The 20649-nt window shown below is 37.7% G+C and overlaps 3 protein-coding genes across 3 annotated transcripts; 1 reads left to right on the plus strand and 2 right to left on the minus strand.

Annotated features, from left to right (window-relative positions):
- Positions 1–971: 971 nt before the first annotated feature.
- On the plus strand, positions 972–5391 carry LOC102707494 (serine/arginine-rich splicing factor SR45-like). The gene is made up of 12 exons (XM_015837285.2): positions 972–1209; positions 1320–1373; positions 1470–1558; positions 2342–2388; positions 2480–2560; positions 2636–2801; positions 2999–3218; positions 3458–3523; positions 4259–4375; positions 4480–4549; positions 4675–4712; positions 5033–5391. Exons 1-12 carry the CDS (start codon positions 1073–1075, stop codon positions 5103–5105), a joined length of 1158 nt encoding a protein of 385 aa, XP_015692771.1. The 5' UTR covers positions 972–1072; the 3' UTR covers positions 5106–5391.
- Positions 5392–6282: 891 nt separating this feature from the next.
- LOC102707773 (zinc finger transcription factor YY1-like) lies at positions 6283–8954 on the minus strand. The gene is made up of 6 exons (XM_015836959.2): positions 8725–8954; positions 8579–8643; positions 8288–8487; positions 8115–8204; positions 7543–7683; positions 6283–7118 (listed from the first exon to the last, which is right to left on the minus strand). The coding sequence occupies exons 1-6, from the start codon at positions 8835–8837 to the stop codon at positions 6546–6548; spliced, it is 1182 nt and encodes a 393-aa protein (XP_015692445.2). The 5' UTR covers positions 8838–8954; the 3' UTR covers positions 6283–6545.
- An 801-nt stretch (positions 8955–9755) lies between these two features.
- LOC102712255 (V-type proton ATPase 16 kDa proteolipid subunit-like) lies at positions 9756–12546 on the minus strand. Its single transcript, XM_006653888.3, has 3 exons — positions 12235–12546; positions 11866–12151; positions 9756–10203 (listed from the first exon to the last, which is right to left on the minus strand). Exons 1-3 carry the CDS (start codon positions 12311–12313, stop codon positions 10071–10073), a joined length of 498 nt encoding a protein of 165 aa, XP_006653951.1. The 5' UTR covers positions 12314–12546; the 3' UTR covers positions 9756–10070.
- Positions 12547–20649: the final 8103 nt, after the last annotated feature.

A 20649-nucleotide genomic window follows, 5' to 3' on the forward strand; every position in this document is an offset into this window, starting at 1 on the left:
ATAAACTCATTGCAAGATAGTTGAGAAATGGCAAATATGGCTGCATTTAGAAAGGGAGAGAGTATTCTCTTGCTAAAAGACACGTGTAAAACACTCCCACAGAAGTAATCATGAAACAGGTATAATATAATACCAGATGCCACCCAGGTGAACTTAAAAGTGTTTTTGACTGACAGGTGACAAAAGCATTTTGCCATGCAAAGTGCCCAAAAGAAAATATAAGAAAAGGATAGATGCCTGAATTTTGTTGGTACTCCTCGTACTAAGGCCTTAAGGCCTTGTTAACGAGTTACTAAAATTTTTTTCAAAAATATCACATTAAATCTTTGGACACCTAAATAATGCATTAAACATAGATAAACCAAAAAACTAATTGCACAGTTACGGAAGAAATCTTGAGACGAATCTTTTGAGCCTAATTAGAAAGTGATTAGCCATAAGTGCTACAGTAACCAATATGTGCTAATGACGGATTAATTAGGCTCAAAAAATTCGTCTCGCAGTTCTAGCTAGAATATAAAATTTGTTTTATAATTAGACTACATTTAGTACTTTAAATATGTATCCGAAAACTTGATGTGATAATTTTACGAAACTTTTTTTTTACAAACTAAACACCACCTAAGTGAGTAGTAGTAGGATTGATGGCTTTTCAACTCCTATGTTTCTGAGATAACGAAATGGGCCCGTACAAGCTTTAGCAGATGGGTGATTGGGAAATGTTAAATGATATATTTTTAAATAAAAATAACATATGAACAATAATTTTATATATGTTTTTGTAATACAAAGGTTAAGATTGAAAAATAAAAATCCAAAAATCTACTTTAAAGATTTAAATTTTAAATTTTATATTATAAGCATAAATAAAAGTGAAAACACATGCTTACATCCTCGTCTGACTGACATCTAGACCTGAATTCGATCTCTCAGGTCTCAATGGGGAAAAGAAAACGAGGAAAAAAGAAAAAAGCAAAAGAAAAGGAGCGAGCAATCAGCAATCCAAGCAAGCAAACCCAAACCCAATCGACGTTGAGATTTTTTCCACCACTCAAGCCTACCGTCTCCGGCGATGGCGACCAAGTCCCGCCGCCGCTCCCCGTCGTCCTCCTCCTCCACCTCCTCTGGCTCATACTCGCGCTCCCCTGCATCGGCCTCCTCCTCCTCCTCGCCGTCGCGCAGCCGCTCCCCTCCGCACCCCACGCGCCGGTCAGCCACCTGTCGCTCGCTCGCCTTCAGTTACCTCCGCCGGTCTCCGTCTAAATTTTGGGTTTTCTTGCCTTGGCTCATCCCTTCCTTTTTCTTTTCATCCCCCACAGCTCATCTGCTGCGCGGAGGGGACGCTCGCCTTCGCCGCCGCCGCCGCCTGCCAGGTATGTGTAGAAAGCACGGCGTGCCTCTCGAAGTATAGATAGATCTTGAGGTTTCGTTGCGCATTGTGTACCCTTGCTTTAACTTTGCTGCTGCAGGAAAGCGTCTCCGGCCCCTGAGTCGACCGTCCTCCACGTTGACCATCTGTCCAGGAACGTCAATGAGGATCATCTCAAGGAGATCTTTGGTTAGCTAATTAGCTTCCTTCCTTCAAAATCCATCTCCCTGTTATAAAGTCGAGGGTTTTCTTGTTTTGCGTGGATAAAGTTCGATGATTTTTAACTTTTGTGGGGGATAAAGCTGAGCGCTTTATACATGAAGTATGTTCTATAATGCGTCTACAACTAGTGGTGAACCCAGAATAGAAATTACTGGGGGTCCAATACGTACCAATTATCTAATTTTTATACTTATAATATGATATAATTTAGTATGAATTGAATAATTTACCCGGGCTCCGAGGACCCCGGGACACACTACGTTGGTTCGCCGCTGTCTACAAGTAATCCCTGAAAGCTTGAGTCTTTACCCATTTTGCCTTGACAACACGAACGCTCATGTGCATCAGGTTTCCTTTTCCACTCATCAAAGTCATAAAATCATAACCAACTGATGCTCCTAATCCATTCCTGTGAGTCCGGGGCTATTAAAATTCTAGCCTTCACATAGGATCAGTGCCTACTCTAATAAAGTTGAATTGCACTAAAGTAAGGGGTGATTGGAAAAAGGAAATCTGTGGCATATTTACAAACGAAAAATAATTTGTGAATAAAACTTTTATATATGTATTCTTAGTGATCTAAAAGTCAATGCTGAAAAATAAACTTCAGTGAAAAAACCTCAAAATCAACTCCAAATTTAAGGTTGAAAATTCAAATTTTGGCTTATAAGCATAAGCATAAACAAATAGATGGGGGTGGTAATGTCCAATATTGCCGCTTCTTTAGCTCATACAACTTCTTTCTTCCAGAAAATTATGGTGAAGTCGTCAATGTGGAGCTCTCCATGGATAGGGTGGTAAGTAAATGGGTTCCGTAATGCATTGAGTCAGCGGGGAAAAAAAATTCATCACTGTTGTCTCACCTTTATATTCATTTACTTGCTTCAGGTCAATCTCCCCCGTGGGTATGGATATGTTGAGTTCAAGAAGAGAGCTGATGCAGAGAAGGCTCTTCTTTACTTGGATGGTGTATGGATTCTTTCCTGTAACATTTGTTTGGAATTTTATACATGATGCAAAAACTCACACTTAAAATCTGCACAGGGCCAAATTGATGGCAATGTTGTTAAAGTCAGATTCGCACTTGCACCACAGCAAATAGCTGTTGCTTCTCCAAAGGCTCATCGGTCATCACCAAAAGGGAATGCGGTTGATTATAATAAAGTTGGTCCTAGTGCTGAAAAGGCCAACAGACAGCGGCCGAGGGAAGGTAAGCTTTTGTACCTTCTGATGTAGCCTTCAGATTACTCTTCTCTGGATCTGTATCCATTTTTCATTCTTCTACCAATCACCTTGCCCTTCATTTTGCTTTCGCTTTTATTTTGAACTTAACCTGGCTTTGTGTTTTTTTTACTGGGTGGTAATACATACTATTTGAACTTGAAAATCTCACTGCTTTCCTTTCAGCATCTCCTCCAAGAAAGCCAGCTCCATCTCCAAGAAGGCGATCTCCTCCAAGTCGAAGAGTTGACTCACCTAGGCGCAGGCCTGATTCTCCTCCAATTCGCCGCCGACCAGATCCCTCTCCTATCAGGCGTGGCGGAACATCTCCTAACAGGAGACCATTATCCCCAATTAGAAGACGTTCGCCCTCTCCACCTCCTCGAAGACTAAGATCACCAAGGCAGTGAGTAATGTGTATATGCGTGTCCTCTCTTTATTATTCCCTCCATTCTATATTATAGGAATTTCTGGGTTTGCCTAGATCCATCCATGTATCAAAATATATGTTTTGTATATATATATAGATTCATTAGCACACATATAAATCTAGACAAGTCCAAAAAGTCTTATAATGTGGAACAAAAGGAATATCACTTATCAGCATTCTGATTGGAAATGCTGAAATATTTCATATGCCAACAGCCTATCTCCAAGAAGGGATCGGGGCAGTCCAATCCGCAGACGTTCTCCATTTCCTCGTAGAAGGCTGTAAGTTATTTTAAGCTTCTCTAGTTGATGTTTTTTTTTTCCTTTAGTATTTCACATGTTATCTGAGTTATGCATTTAGGAGAAGGTGAGGGGCATATATCTTATTGATTTGCACCATTATTTGCTAGTATTTGTTAATGCCAATCTCTAGTACTTTAGCTTCTATTGTTCTGTTGCGAAGAAGCTGAACCCTGCTTGGTATTCTTGGATGGTTCTCTACTTAACTTTTGTGAAACATTTTGGACCAGATAGTCAGAGTGTTGAGCAGAAAATTTGTTTAGTTTTTATCTGTGTCACCGAAACGTGGAACTTGGGTGAGTTCCTCGTTCCGGGAACTTCATCCTGAAATGAGGATGGTTCATCGTTCCAAAATGAGGAACTAGTAGGGCGTGGGACTGACCTCGTTGTGACACATTGCTGCTCCCACTCTGTGCTCTGCCTACTGCCATCACACCAAAGCTACCGGAGTCCTTCATTCAATTGATTTCTTTCATATAAGTCGTAAAGTTTTATATATGTTATGTTAAGCTTATTCACTGCATACCATGTCTTTCTGATTTCTACTATCGTTCCAGACTTTTCATTTTATGTGTCTGAGGAAGTTTTTGATTCCTCTTGCTTTAATAGTTCTGAAAGGGATGCTTGTTTTCCCCTGGAGTCCTTTTTTTTCCTTTTCTTGCCTAGTGAACTAATCTTGGGATTTGTTATTTGATTAATCTTAATTTGTTTCTGCAGGACTCCTACAAGGAGGATGTGGAACCCTCCCAGAAGACCACTACCACTTAACCATCGCAGTAGATCTCCTATTCGCCGACCGATTCGCTCTCCTTCCAGATCGATTTCTCCACGCAGGTAGTGTTGACATTGACTCCCCTTTTCTCCATTTTAGATTAGTGGTCGTGCATCTTCTGCGATATTAAAGCTTACATCAAATAATCATAACTTTATGGAACCAGGGGTCGAGGGCCTCCTATGCGTCGTGGGCGGTCATCATCATACTCTGATTCACCCACTCCTCCAAGAAGGGTAAACTCATAACCTTCAATCATTATCTTTTGTGGATGAAGAGAAAGAAAGGTTTTTTTTTTGTCTGTATGTATTCTTTTTACAAAACATTTTGCTGTACCAAGACATACTTCTCTCTTGTGCAGGGACCAAGAAGGGTGCTCAGAAGCCGCAGTCCTAGAAGGTGATAACCTCGTGTGCCTTTACCTTCTCAAGCAGCTTACAACTTCATATTTTTGCTTATGCTTATATAAGCCAAAATTTGAATTTTAAAACTTAGATTTAGAGTTAATTTTGGGGTTTTTTTCATCGTAGTTTATTTTTCAGCCATTGCTTTTAGATCGTTAAGAACACATATAAAAGTTTTACCCTCAAATTATTTTTTAATCGTTCATAAGTGGTTGCGCTTATGGTTATAAAAATAAAAAATGATGACACTTTAAATGTGTGGCATTGTAAAAGCAGAACGTTGAAGCATCATATGGTTTCTTTTGAACGGTGCAGGCCTATAAGAGGAAGAAGTGCCTCTAGCTACAGCCATAGTAGCAGCAGCTCGGCCTCCCCTATCCGCAATTAGAACTGTTGGCATGGCATGGCATGGAATGATCCTGGTAGGTAAATCTTTCCAATTCGTCACTTTTTATCGCTGATGTCGTGTTGTCTTTTCTGCTTCTGTCTCGTTGTCAAGCTTTGGTTCTTCGTGTGAGTTTGGGGCTTTGCGCGACGGTGCATGCTTTCCCTACGATCAAGCTGGCAATGGATCACTAGATATTGCTGGAATTTTAACATGCTCAAGCTTCTTGGAGGCTCTGTCTCAACTCTGAATTCTCCTCTTGGAGGGAGAGTATGCATGTCTCGTACTTCCAATGCTGCAGTAAATAAATTACACTAGTGTTCTGAAGTAGTAGTAGCAAAACAAATATATGTGGGTAGGAAAATTTCGTGTGGTCCAGGATCCCGAACATTTACTGGTGTAATTGAATTTACCATTTACTTATCGAACATGTAGGCAGGCTTGACAATTAATCACTTTGTAATGGACTAATGTTATTGTTTTGTTACCAACGTGGAGTTATTTTGGATACCTGCTCCTTTGCTCCCTTGGATATGAGCCAAATTTGATCTGCAAAAAGAATTGACCATGATTTTGTTTTGGCGGATAGAAGCGAAATTAAATTGACATGTCTGGTCAAATGTACTACAAAAATGCCCAAGCCAATTATCCAAAAGTAGTGCAAAAATGGCATCGAGGGTCGAAAGGATTGGCTTGTCTTTGCTTACGATTGCGTCATAATGCTAGAAGCTAGCTGCTACAGAAACTAAAGCAGGTGGAGAGTGACAGGTTATTTTTCTTCAGAAGCAGCAGCAGACAAGTTCAGCTTGTAGTTGTAGCTAGCAATTGCGAGATGAGATCCTCTGCTAGGTGTCACTGGTATGTGGACCCCATGCAGATGAGGCCTGCATATTGGTGACACCTACTGCGTCACTAACTGAATATGCATGAAGTACTGCAGAGGATATTAGCCCAGCAATTGCAGATTTGCAGGCAAGTCAGCAACAAACCAAACAGCTCGCTCATAGCAGCCAAAACCCGCACAGAAACATTGGATTTACAGGTCGTTCATCGATCGAGACAATTTCACAACCTCCAGCTTCAGAGCTCGATTCACATCGCACGCAGTTCAGTTGCGAATCATACCACAACGACAGTAACACCACTTCTGATTGAACACATCGATCAAACAGCAACAAGGTGAACGGGAATATGCTGCATACAGAAAGTCAGAAACTATTCATGTCAACAAATAGGACCAAACTGCACCATCATCGTGATGCAATGCCTTCATAATCTGAATCTACTACCCTCAACAACACTCATCACTTCTCTAATCTACTGCTAGGGTTCAGCATACACACAAATTACTACAAAGTATTGGCCACCACGTTCTACGGTCTACATAGGACATACGTTGCATTGCAGAAGGGTGTTAGTAAAGGGCAAAAGATGATAAATTGATTAATCTTCATATTCTGTTTCCTCATCATCAGCATTCTGGTTACCATATCTCCAGCCATCTTCAATGTTGTTGCCTTGGTCTTCTTCCGTCTCTTCGCTGTCATCTTCATACTTACCTGGCCACTGATTCTTCACACCACTGATATCAGCAGGTGATGCGCTAGATATCTTGACATTGTAGACTTTAGATGAAGGGGTCTTGTGCACTGAATTTGTCTTGCTCCTCTTTGGATTCGGTGCAAGGTCGCCAGTCTCAGCATAGTTATAATGATTGGCACGATCATTCACAGCATGCTCACCTGCAGGTGCAGCAATCTTACCATTCTCTTCTTGACCGTGTTCAGGATGCTGTGTTTTGAAATGAAGGTTCAATTTGTAGCCGTGAATGTAGGCTTTCCCACAACCATCATACGGGCAGACAAATGGGCGCTCAGCAAAGCTTGCGGGTGATGGTGCGGTAGGCTTAGTTGCTGCCGTTGTAACAGGCTTAGTTGCTGCCGGTGTAACAGGCTTAGTGCAGATTTGTGGTTTATCTGATGCTGGCATATATTGCGCTGTAATCGGAGTTCCAGTCTGCATCATAGCCACAGTGCACGCATTAAGTAAAACAGATGGAGTGCACAAAAATTCTATCAACTATATAGATAAATTTTGTGATGCAAAACAATGGATGTTTAAAAATGATTTTCTAGTTGCATTTTATTATAGTATATCAGTGCAACATTAAGCTGAGACTACATTTTGCGACTGCAACTGTTTCTAATTTATATCAGAACGGAAACAAACATGCATTCTGAACAGTAAGTCCACTAGTAAAGTGTGCAGTTTGACATTGCAGCACTTCTCTATGAAAAATAATTGAGAGTATTTACCATTTTTAATTTAATTATTTCTGACATGCCTCCTATAATGAGATTTCAAGTCACTTGTTACCTACAAAAGTAGCAAAACCTACAGCAAATGGAGGTCGGTGCACCATAGCAAGTTAGCAGCATACCTTTTCATGTCCCTTGACATGAGATTTTAATTTGGAGTCACTCGTAAATCTTTTGCCACATGCTGGAAAAGGGCATACATGATAATTTTCCAACGCATGCGTCTTTAGATGTGAACGCAGGTTAAAATCCAATGAGAAGGCCTGAAATCCAGAGGATTTTTTTTTGTAAGAACATGCAGATGTACTGTGGCCAAAAGATTCACAAAGTAAAAAAGCATGGACATTTATGCCACATTTCTTATCAAATCAGCTGTTTGTGGGTGTGCCTATTGGAACAATGTAGATAGCATGTTGGTGTATAAGCAAACAATGGACTGGAAGGACCAGGTAGCTTTTCATAAAGCAGCTCAAGTGTGAGAGGAAGCATTCAATCAGGTAGATTTAAACACGACATGACATACAGGTTTGCAACTTTAACACAACATCTGCTAAGGTTTAACTTCGAATACCGAATAGTATATGGGAAATATAACAAAAGGACGAGCAGTATGCGGAGAAGTAAATTCAAGAGTGCAGTTGCTGAGTAGAAATTCTTTGAAGGTGGTACTGAATACAGGGGATAAGGTAATCACCTTACCACAGCCTGGATGAGGACAGATAAAATCCTTCTGCCCTGTATGAATAAGATGGTGTCTCTTCAACTTGGAGCTATCTACGAATTTCTGCAGAAAAAGAAAGGATTCATGCGCATGGTAAGTATTACACACATAAATTGGAATGAAAGGTTAAAGTTTAGTGGGTATACCTTCCCACAGCCAGGCTCCTGACAAATATACTGCCTCTCGTTGTGCACATGAGCGTGCTTCCTTAAGGCGGCGACATCAACAAAGGTCTTGCCACAGTTTTCGTAGCTGCAGAGGAAGAGGATCTCTGTGGTTGGCTCAGTCTTGACCGCCTCGGCCTCCGCCGCGCCGGTGCCGTCCTTGAGATTCTTGTACACATCCTCTGCAGGAAGCGAGAGAGAGATGAAAATTCGATGGAAACCTAATGGCTGGTGGTGATGATGATGAGGTGAGAAAGGAGGAGAAGAGATTACCCCTGACCCACTTGAAGAGGGCGCATTTGCCTTTGCCGGAGGAGGTGGCGAGATCCTGCGGGATCCTGCAGTAGGAGTGAGCAACGCCATTATCATATCATGGATGGGCATGGGGAGGAGAGAGGGGGAAGGGGAACGAGGCGTACCAGTGCTTGACCCAGCGGGCGGCGGGGCGCGGCGGGCGGCGAGGCTGCGACGGCGGGTAGTAGTAGTAGCCTCCCGTCCCCGCCCCCGCCCCCGCCCCCGCAGCGTACTCCATGGAACGCGCCGCAATGCCGATCTGTGTGTGTGTGTGTCTCTCTCTCTGAGAGGAGAGCTAGGGTTTCTTGGAAGGAAGGAAGGAAGAGTCTCGGTCGGCGACGGCGCCGGACGGGCTTCTCATCTCTTCTCTTTCTCCTTGCCCCCCAAAATTTTATTTAATACCCCTATATAATTTCATTCGCTTTCAACCTATGAGTTTATTACTAATTTTATTTTAATTATAATAACTTATATTTTCATATATTTTATAAAATTTTTAATTAAACAAAGGTCAGACATGTGTCAAAAAATCGTGTCATTATAATTTTGTATAGTCAGAGATATGTCATTGATATCATAATAATATGTGGATTTGTCAATGACATATTTTAAACAAATGTCATTTTAATATTCATCCCTGCAAAATCGCCGTCGACCCCGATTTGAATCAACAAAAGAGTGAGAAGTGAAATTTAGAACCATTGCCATTTATTTAAAATTGTGTTCAGCCTCGCTTATATGCTTGTTATCAGCCTAATGACTAATCAAAATCTAATTCGTGTGTAAAAGTTCTTTTATATGTGCCTGCCTTTAGCAATTTAAACGCAAACACCAGAAAACTAACTGCGATAAAAAAAAATATCCTAAAATCATCTTCAAAATTATGTTTTAAAATTAAGTTTCTGCCTTCCTTGGCTTGTGTATACAAGCTGCCTACAGGGCCTTCATGTCCATCAGATCGATCAGGATCCAACTTCACTGCATATCCAGATGCATACAAACAGACTTCTGATCATCAAACTCAACTTAAAATTTGGGTTGAATTCGACAAAAGCTTATTCGCACAGCAACACAATTGCGCCCCCTTCACTGATATACAACAGAATTGAGCACTGCAAACACACATAAGTGAAACAGTCGAGTGATCAGAACAGAGTTCACAGTTCAAACTAGTCTCGTCTAGATTGCTCATTTATTTATTTATTTATTTATTACTAATCACATCTCGGACGGCCTGTTACCGATTATTACTTGAAAAATTCAAACAATAAATACAACCACCCAGATAACTTTGCGTTGTGGATAGAGTAACATTACAGGAGTGACGAAATCTCCAGATGATATTCCTTAGACAAGGAGCATCTACACAGAAACCCGCAACACAAAGACCAAGAAGTCTCTAGGAACAAATTAACCCTTGCAGTAGAATAATACAATGCTGAACCGTGTGCCCTTCTTCCAAAACACTCCTCTAGTCCGCTCGAGACTGGCCAGCACGGGAGGACAGAATGATACCAACAATCAGACCGTACAGAGCAAGAGCTTCCGCAAAGATAAGGATGAGGATCATGCCCACAAACAACTTTGGCTGCTGCGCATTGGCCCTGCAAAGGAGGAAAAATCAGAAACAGATGTCAATTTCCTGCAAACAAGTGATTACAACAACAGTAAATAAACCATATTTAAGAGTGATTGCTATTGGCCCCTCTATGAATAAATCTCAGTACTCTGTGCTCTATACTACAACATAGCTCCAGGAGTGCTGATGACCTAATGTGTGATGTAAAAAATGGAAGGCCCAGGCCCAGGGTTCCCAAAACCGGCGATACTGCCGCCGCGAAAACCACGATTATTGTTGCAGAAAACCATCCAAAACCGTGATAATCACGCTCCACCCGGCGGCAGTTTCAAAGCCCTCCGCGATAACACAAACCCTGGTAAGGCCCTCATCTTTTGGCTTTTTGACTGGAAAAGCCAAGTGACATATTTGTAAACAAAAATTCATTTGTGAATAAAACTTTTATATGCATGTTCTTAATAATCTAAAAGCAAAGGTTGAAAAATAAACTACGATGAAAAAAATCCTAAAATCAACTCCAAATTTAAAGTTCAAAAAATCAAATGTTGACTTGTAAACATAAGTAGAAGTGAAAAAATGAGGCTGGAAGTGTAGATCTACATGTGAATCCTCATTGACTTCATTACAGTTAAATGCTTAGTGATAGTAGAAGCAGTATGGATGCCGGATAGGAGTTCGAATAGATATAATCATAACCAACAAAAAACAAGGGGCAGTAAGGATTGTATAAGAAACTAAAGTTGACTAGAGTATTAGGCAAATAGGCATCACCAAGGGGTCTTCAGGACCCTGTGCCACAAAAACATGTTCTGGAGCGCCCCCATGAATCATGATGCAGAGGGTTTCCAAAATCGGCAATACCGACGCCACAAAAACCATGATTATCGTTGCAAAAAAAAAGGGTCCAAAACAGCGGAAAAAAACGCGATAATCACGCTCCGCTTGGTGGCGGTTTCAGAGCTCTCCACAATAACACAAACCCTGATGATACATGCCTAGCGCATATTTGAGAAAATCCACCCTAGCATTTCAATAGCTGCAAGCCTGCAATCGATGCCATATGAAGGACCATGAATAACAAAACCAACTACCCAGTCTGAAACCACACCTAAATGACATTATAAAATTCTAACTGAATGTAACAGTACCATGCCCACTGTCTGTTGTGCATGTTGGTATGCTCTTGAGGAAGTAACATCAGCATAAAAAAAATTCTTGAGAAAAAAAAAGAAACAGCGAGATAGAGAGGTACCAAAAAAGAAACAGCAAGATAGAGAGGTACCAACAAGCCTCAATGCTATCAGGTCAAACAGCATTAGCCAACGTGTAGTTTTCATCTGTGGCTTTGGTACAACATTTGGCCCGTGAATTTGAAGTTACATAAAATGCATTCTTGTTCTGATCAAAGACTGCACCAATATGTAGCGATCAACAAGAGAGTGTATATCTGCTCTTTTATGTGAACAAGACAACAAGAGAGCTGATTTTTACTCAAGCCACATGCTATAACTCTAATAGTTGAGTTGTCAGGATTCAGGTTAGTAAAATGTTGGCAAGCTAACAACACCTGAAAATCATTTGGGCGTCTGGATCTAGACTAGTTTCTCATATAGTAGATAAACATGGGACGATTTCGTTAGTGCTCTTCCCTGGTTGTAATTAATTGTCATAGCCAGTGGAGCAGTACCTGACTCCGGCGTCGCCGACGATGCCGATGGCCATGCCGGCGGCGAGGCCAGCGAGGCCGCAAGCGAGGCCGGAGGAGAGGTGGGCGTATCCGTCGAAGAGGAAGTAGGGCTTGGCCTTGGGGTTGATGCCGGTGGAGATGATGACGGCGATGATGAGGCCGTAGATACCGAGCACTCCGGCCATGACGACGGGGACGATGGACTTCATGACGAGCTCCGGGCGCATGACCCCCATGGATGCGACGCCGACGCCGCTCTTGGCGGTGCCGTAGGCGGCGCCCATGCCTGCATCAAGATTGAAGGCGAGGTACGTCAGATCTGGCGGGCAGGGGATGAGTGAGGGAGGGAGGGAGGAGGAGAGAGCTTACAGGAGAAGACGAGGGCGGAGGCGGCGCCGAGGAAGCCGAAGAAGGGGGCGGTCTCATCGCCGCTGAAGGCGGAGGACATGGTCGCCGACGGTGAGGGGAGGGAGGGGATCGATCTCGCCGGAGGGCTCTCACAACTCACGATAAATTCGATGATTTGACATGTTGTTCGTTGACCAATTGTCTATGATATACATTTGTGATGATACGTTGGATTATTTGGGTTAATAACGGTAGATGATGATGTTAAATAATCGAACCTCGGTCCTACAAATGTTAAAAACTCAAATCCCTCCGCACATACAGATCTCCTCACCTCTCCTTTCTCTCCTTGCGACCGGCCCCATCATTCCTCCTTTTATTTATTTATTATTTAGTATATTTCACACTTGCTAAAAATGAATTTCTTTTCATCATCTTGATGAATAATATTTGTAAGAACATTAACATCAGCATCGTTAATCATAAATAAGTCCTTCGATGTCATAATCTGATTATTTTTTTACATCGCTAACAATATACTCGTGCTAATGCTACGACCTAATTTTCTAATATAAATACAATATTATAAATTCTTTTAATGCAAATGTATATAAACTAAACATTTGAATTTGTTTATCTATTAAGCATTTGGTGATTTGATTATTTAAACAAACTATGATAAAATAGTAGCAAACCTCCGGTTAACGACAAGTGCATATATCTTTCCATGATTTAGCGCACATATATGCACACATGATAACTAATCAGGCTTAGTATGTTTTTTATATAAACTTGGTGAAGAAAATAAATAAAATATTGTAAACAACATGCGTTGCTGGTACAGATGACGTCACTGCGTTTCTAGCTATAGAAGTGATGTCGTACCAAGGCCTGGTGACGTGCACCGATACCGCAAATGGTATCAATGTGTTGTTAGCCACTGAAGTGCTGTTGTACTAGCTAGTTGCCAATGCCTATCGTTACGGACAATACAGAGAGCACCAGTATTAACCGCCAACCCTAGTGATTTAGCCGAAGAGTTTGTCCTGTGTATAAACATTTTCTGATAGATATATAGTTCTCAAATTTTATACATCATAAATTGACTATTATATATATAAATTATTAATTCAATATAGAAGACTTAAGAAGGAAAAAGATCTCAATTAGCGATCGCTAAATGGAAACTTCCACCTGCCATAAGGGAAGATGATCTGGATCGTTAAACCATATATAAATATTTTGAGCCGTTCGATCTGTCACGTGATGATGATGATGAGTAAAACATGTTTGTGCACTATAGTGTGGATATTTCTTAAGAGAGAATCTACTCTTGCCATTGAGTTCGTCACAATACAATTTACCATTGATATTGTCATTTCTGTATTGATCACTGCATTTTATGATGTAAGACTTTTTAACTTTGACTTGATTAATATGATTGCTAATGAATTTAGATACATTACCAACAATATATATTCATAAATGAATGAATACCAAAAAAATCTTATAATATGAAAAGAGAGGATTATATATCAATGAGTTTGTTAACGTTTAATAATATGCCATTGGACTTTTGATTTTTTTTTCAAAAATACCCTTATATACTTGCAGATTGATTTTATACCCTTGGAAGCTTAAAAATTTTAGAGAAATGTCATGATTTTTGTAAAATTTGAGATTCCTGCCAAACCATAATAAATTTGAAGTGTCTCTAACTAATTTGTCATATAACCTAATTAGATATTTTGTTTAAAGTATTAAAAGTATGTACAATATGTCATGAAATATGAATACCAAATTTGAGATGCCACGAATCCATATAAAACACAAGGTATGGTTTTAGGTGTGGACACAAATTGGCCAACTTTATTACAGTGGAGGTCAATTAATTAATGGATGGGTCATAAACAAAACAAGTAGTGTAATACTTTAAACCAAGAAGTCTGCAAAATAAACTAATTAATTGTAGGGGGTGACTGTTTGGATAATTGGCTTTTATAGGAAACAAGCCCAACGGTATATTTATAAAAAAATAATTTATAAATAAAATTTTGATATACGTATTCTTAGCGATCTAAAAACAAATATTCAAAAATAAACTACGATAAAAAACTGTAAAATCAACTTCAAGTTTAATGTTGAAAATTCAAAAGCATAAGAAGCGAATTAAAAGATGAGGGTGGTAATTAGAAAATTCATCATATTGATGTGCATACAATTCGCATAGTAGTCTCACAATAATATAATATATTGTTGTATGTACAATTTATAGTAGCCCCAACAACAGATTAAAAAGAAAAAGAAAAAAAAAGTAACTCTACATTTGTCAAGTGCTTTATCATCATTTCTTTTTTGGAGGCCGACTCACAAAATATACATCCAATTGACCAATAGGCAAAAGTCACCCACTAATCATGCAACCATTAATTTAACTAAATATATACCAGCACTTGCCAAGTAGGACTATATATGTATGTGTAGCCCTTGAGTTCCTTTAGTGATAGATTTGGCTTACATTATATTATCTACCAAATCTAGGATAATCAGTGGAATATCAAAGGCTACATATAACGCATAGAGAAATCTCATTGACAAATATTTAATTCTACAAAATACCATCGATGAGTATGAGTTCTATAAAATGTCATCCTACAAACAAATTTCTCTAAGAAATATCATCGCAGTTAGATCTCATCAGCATTTCTCTTTTAAGTTTTTAGTGTGAACAATATATTTAACAGTAAAAATGGATAGAACCCTAACGACGACGATATTTCTCAAACAAATTCGTTTGTATGAGGACATTTACTAGAACTCACACTCGTCAATAATATTTCTTGGACTTAGATGCTTATGCTCAAACATATATGATAATATAAAAATGAGAACAAGGTGAGTAAAGTAATCAAGTCGTTTCGATCGCTATCGATTACCACTTGAACCTTTTCGATTACTAAATATAGCCATTGCCTAATGGTGCACGCTATGATAATGGAGTTACATACACCACTCTTCGTACTATATCCAAAATAGCATGCTTCTATTACTTAAAAACCAAATGTGGCAAGATTGCCCTTTAATTTTATCACCCTTATTGTTTTGCTATTAAAAAGTATAAGTAAAACCTCTTATTAATCATTAAAAACTAATTTATGAATAAACCTTTTATATGTGTTCTAATGGTTCTAAAAGAGAATAAACTACGATACAGAAACCTCAAAATTAACTCTAAATTTAAGTTTGAATATTTAAATTTTGGCTTACAAACATAAGTAAGCGAAAAGGTATGCGTCTATATATACAACTTAATTAATTGAGAGTACACAATGACATGAACTTTAAATAACTGCCAACTCTACATAATACATAATCTTTATGTATCATATATATCTATAAGAATTTATAGAATAAGTATATATGTACATTAATTAATGGGTTAGACACACACAATATATATGCGCGCGTTCAAATAACTGTCAAGTCTACGTAATCTTCGTGTATGATATACATATCTATAAGAATTTATGGAATAAGTATATATACACACACGCACGCGCACACATAACACACACACCAATTAATGGGTTAGACACACATACAACACACAATATATATCAAGTTGTATATTAGACTATCTGTTAATCATGTATCCTCCCTGGTATCTCTGACCTTCTTATCATAAAAAATCTACTACATCCGTTCCAAATTTAACTATTTCTAGGATTTAAATCATCTATCAAAATATAAGCATTTTAGTACTGTTTATAGTACTATCTCATCAATCACTTTTCATTCAAAATTATTACTCCCTCCGTCCCTAAATGTTTGACACCGTTGATTTTTTTATAAATGTTTGACTATTTGTCTTATTCAAAAAATAATTATTAATTATTTTTATATCATTTTATTTATTATTAAATATATTTTTATGCAAATATATATCTTTACATATTTTACAAAAATATTTAGGGACAGAGAGAGTACAATTTATCCTAACTTTCCCCCCACCTCATCTATCCATCATTTATTAAATATAAGATCGAGGTAATATGTGGTATTCTCATAGTGATAAGGATGAGTGTGGATGAATACAAGGTATTATATAGGTTCGAATCTCATGAATGTACACATAAAAATAAAAATAAAAAGGTGGCTGCCACTGTGCATGGTAAACATATTCACAACATTCATGTACTTCATGTTTTTGAGCAATTACCTACCTTGACAAAGTACCAGAAGAAGGCACCATCTTTTATAGCGTAAAACTTGTCACCTTCATATATTTATAACTCGAGCTATAAAAAAATTATAACTCAAGCTACCATTGAGTATAAATTTTAGTACATATAGGTTTTTTTATGGCCGATATAATTGCCCTTATGTTTTTTTATAAGACCGTACGTACTCCGTGTGAACCATGGAAATATATACGGCGGCGTCCATGTACCCATTGGTTATATATTAATTGATCACATGTCGAATAATAACTCCCTATATATATACATGCGTGGATCGATGAGGGAGGTCGGTTCGAAGAAATTAAAGAGAAAAGATATATCAAGAAAGGACATGCATGTTAGTTGCAGGAAAGCCTAATTATTAAGAGGGTGGTTAGATTGAGAAAATTTTTGGAAGAAGTGTCACGTCAAATGTTTGACTGAATGTCGAAAGGTGTTTTCGGATACGAATGACAAAACAAATTTCACGGCTACCCTAGAAACCGCGAGACGAATCTTTTGAGCTTAATTAATCCGTCATTAGCACATGTCGGTACTGTAGCACTTATGGCTAATCATGGACTAATTAAGCTTAAAAAATTCGTCTCAACGTTTCTTCCGTAACTATACAATTAGTTTTTTGGTTCATCTATGTTTAATGCTTTATTTAGGTATCCAAAAATTTGATGTAATGTTTTTTAAAAAAATCTTGGGAACTAAACAAGACCTAAAAAGATTAGTACTAGTACTACTATACACTACACTGAGCTGAGGCTACATTAATATGTCTGCTAGCTTTATTATATTTGCACTGATCTGATCGATCGATCATGCACGAGATGCACATGCACCAGCAGTACCTAAAAAGCTAAAGCTATATAGACGATGTACACACGTACAGCAACTTGCTGTGTTCATCTATCCATGGCCGGAATGGTGGCATAAATTGGTACGTGTGTATATATATATATTGTTTAGGTACGTGTGTGTTTAAATTTATATACATAAATGTAGTACTAAGGAAAAATTATATATATATATATAATAGAAAATAGAGATAATTAATATCTATCACCGACGTCCCTATGTGTGGGTTGTATTTTTGAGGGACGAGGTTAAAAGATAAAAGATTTTCTGACTTTCGTGTTACTATTTAATAGTATAAACGGTGAAATTAATTGTCACAAAGTTAAAAAAAATCTATTTTTAAACTATAATATAATGAACTTTTTAAATATATATATATTTTTTAATAGTTCGGAAACACGCACAAAAGTCAAAAGAACAGCCAAACAGTCATGAAACTAAAACGTGAATGTTATATTTATATATACGGTGTGCACGGTCGTCGGTCGATCCAATAATGCATTATTGCATGCTGCACCTTTCCGGTTGCACATCTTTTATGTTTAAAGTCAATTAGCTACAGCTTTAGGGCTCCGATCCGATCCCTTTCTAGCTTTTTCTCCCTCTCGATTTTGTCCATGTATATATATGTGCACGCTTTGATATTGAGTGCTCGATCTGCCAGCTACTACTGATTATTAGCCGCTCCCCCGGTAAAAATAATTGATGTTTAATTATCGAATTTTTTGAACCTTTGAAAATTGATAACTTCTCAAATACTTAACTTTTCTTTAAAGAAAATGATATTCATATATTTAGTTTCAAAGTATTGTCATAATGTCATAATTTTTTAAAGTACTCCCATTTTGAGTATTTCTACAAGAATAATTTTTTTACGAGAAAAATGAAGTTTGATAATGATTTTTTTAAAAGATGCACCAAGCATATATCCAATAGGTTAATAATATACTCTTACTCCATGTGTGGTAAGAGTCATTTATTGTCGTTTAAAATTAGATGTGATTATAAATTTCATTGTGACAAGTAAAGAGAAAATATTTCCTTATTTAAATAATACTAACTTAAAACTATATAATAATTATACTAGTAAAATTACAAATATGCAATACTCGTAATATTTTTATACTTTCAGATTATAAACTACATAAACCAAGTTCAGAATAATTAGGATACATATATGAAAAGGCAATTTAATTTCACATTGCTATTTTTTTTGTTTCAACCGAATATAGTCTCCAAACTCAACCATATATATTTGGCTTCAAATAAAAAAAGTTGTAATAAATTTTATGTTAATTTTGAATCCTTTGAAGAATCGGAGCTTTCACTATTTGTAGTAATATTTATAAATAAAAATTTATAAATATTTTTTTTTGAATTTTTAAAACTCATAGGTGTCGGTTGTACAAAGGGTTGATGCCGTCCTCGGTTTGCTGGCTGAGAATCCAAGACCTATGAGTTTTCCCGATGGACATACATGGGATTATTTGTAGCAGTGGATTAAAGTCAAAAAATTGACTGGACATTATCATAAGTGTCAAATATTTATGACTCGAAACAATTTTGCCACATTTGAGAAAATAATAGGAGGCACCATATTTTCTAATATAAAGTTTGATGTATCCGGTTACTCTGCAACTCAAGTTCACGTGTAAATTTTATTAGGTTTGCCCTTATGACTAGATATTTATGACAAGTAACTCGTAGCAAGCTATCCGGTCACACTCTCACCTGTCCGAATTCCGGTGGTACTATCGATCGGTCCAGTCTGAGTGACATATAAATTCATGCACGTATGTACATGGTGGCATATCGTACGACCAGTGCTTCCTCTTTATATATTGTCCATCCAATGACTAGTAAGCTATGTAAGCAGAGCTAGCAAAGCAATGGCCGGCACATGCTTGCTTGCAACTCGATCCGATCCATATTAGATGGTGTTTAGATTAAAAAAAATTTTAGGAGAAGTGTCACGTCAAATATTTGATCGGATGTCGAAAGGGGTTTTTGGACACGAATGAAAAAACAAATTTCACGGCTAGCCCAGAAACCACGAGACGCATCTTTCGAGCCTAATTAATTTGTCATTAGCACATGTTGGTTACTGTAGCACTTATGGCTAATCATGGGCTAATTAGACTCAAAAGATTCGTCTCAAGATTTCTTCCATAACTGTGCAATTAGTTTTTTAGTTTATTTATGTTTCATGCTTTATTTAGGTGTTTAAAAATTCGATGTGATGTTTTTGAAAAAAAAATTTAGAAACTACTGCTATAGATCGATCGATCGATACTCCTAGAGCTAGATCCATCACATATATCCCTTGCAAAACCATGCATAAATATAAGTATCTATCAAGTATTATTACTATTATTATTTTTGAATACGTATCTATCAAGTATTATGTGTATATGTAGCTTTACACATATAGTACGCACATAATTGATAAACCATGCATGCGTATTTTATTTGATAAGACGTTTGTATTGTTGAGAGTTTAGAAAAAAAAAATAAAGACGATACCTTGGTTTAATTTGTTATTGTAATACGGTAATTGTGTTTACTATGTATATATATAATACAGTATTTGAGAATAGCTTTTATATATCCCTCTATGGACGGAGGTATATCCGTATATTTAATTTGTCGATCGATTTATTGTGGTTAGAAAAAAAAAGAGTAATGTTTTCCCCTCTCGTGCCCACACTAGCTAGCTAGTGTGATGTGTGTACGTACACTTAGCTTAATTGCACGTACGTGTACCTAATTAAGCTAGATGACATATCAGCCGTCCATTCTCTAGTTAATGAACTCTTTTGTGATCAAGTTGACAAGTTGGTTCTACCATGCATAGAAAGAGGCATTGTGCATATATATTTGTACATATATCATCCAAAATAAAATCCCCCCAGCACTGATGAGAGTTGTATATATATTTGTGCCGTATGTGAGCCTGTACAAATGAGGCTGACGCGCCAAAAAAAAAAAAAGAGAAGCTTGGATGTATATATATGTTTTTTTTTAATTTATGGCATGTCCTATATATGATTTTGTTATATATGTAATTATTTCCTTTTCTAAAAACATATAGTACCAGATATATAAGTAGTGAACATGTACGCACACCCAATCTCGCTATAGCATCTTCGAAGAGTAGGCAAGCACATATAGAGATCGACTAATTAACAAAGTCACCATGAGCTAGCGTTGTCTACCATTGAAGGAATGATTAGCCGTAATAAATTAATATTTGTGTGTATGTAGATATACATATATGTTCATGGCAAAAGTAGTTTCATCATCTCTACTTGTTGATCACTTACCGGCAAAAGTAGAGATTCTTTCAGGG

The sequence above is a fragment of the Oryza brachyantha genome, chromosome 5 (assembly GCF_000231095.2).
Source record: "Oryza brachyantha chromosome 5, ObraRS2, whole genome shotgun sequence".
In the NCBI taxonomy this organism is placed as follows: domain Eukaryota; kingdom Viridiplantae; phylum Streptophyta; class Magnoliopsida; order Poales; family Poaceae; genus Oryza; species Oryza brachyantha.

Excerpts from the sequence above, each read along its gene's own strand:
- LOC102707773 (XM_015836959.2), bottom strand. The coding sequence starts at position 8,837 with ATGGAGTACGCTGCGGGGGCGGGGGCGGGGGCGGGGACGGGAGGCTAC. Across the intron at positions 8,488-8,578 it reads CCTCTTCAAGTGGGTCAGGG|AGGATGTGTACAAGAATCTC; the intron begins GTAATCTCTTCT and ends CGCTTCCTGCAG. Across the intron at positions 8,205-8,287 it reads AGGAGCCTGGCTGTGGGAAG|AAATTCGTAGATAGCTCCAA; the intron begins GTATACCCACTA and ends CTTTTTCTGCAG.
- LOC102712255 (XM_006653888.3), bottom strand. The coding sequence starts at position 12,313 with ATGTCCTCCGCCTTCAGCGGCGATGAGACCGCCCCCTTCTTCGGCTTC. Across the intron at positions 12,152-12,234 it reads CTCCGCCCTCGTCTTCTCCT|GCATGGGCGCCGCCTACGGC; the intron begins GTAAGCTCTCTC and ends ATCTTGATGCAG. Across the intron at positions 10,204-11,865 it reads GTCGGCGACGCCGGAGTCAG|GGCCAATGCGCAGCAGCCAA; the intron begins GTACTGCTCCAC and ends CCTCCTTTGCAG.
- LOC102707494 (XM_015837285.2), top strand. The coding sequence starts at position 1,073 with ATGGCGACCAAGTCCCGCCGCCGCTCCCCGTCGTCCTCCTCCTCCACC. Across the intron at positions 1,374-1,469 it reads CCGCCGCCGCCGCCTGCCAG|GAAAGCGTCTCCGGCCCCTG; the intron begins GTATGTGTAGAA and ends TTGCTGCTGCAG. Across the intron at positions 2,802-2,998 it reads CAGACAGCGGCCGAGGGAAG|CATCTCCTCCAAGAAAGCCA; the intron begins GTAAGCTTTTGT and ends CTTTCCTTTCAG.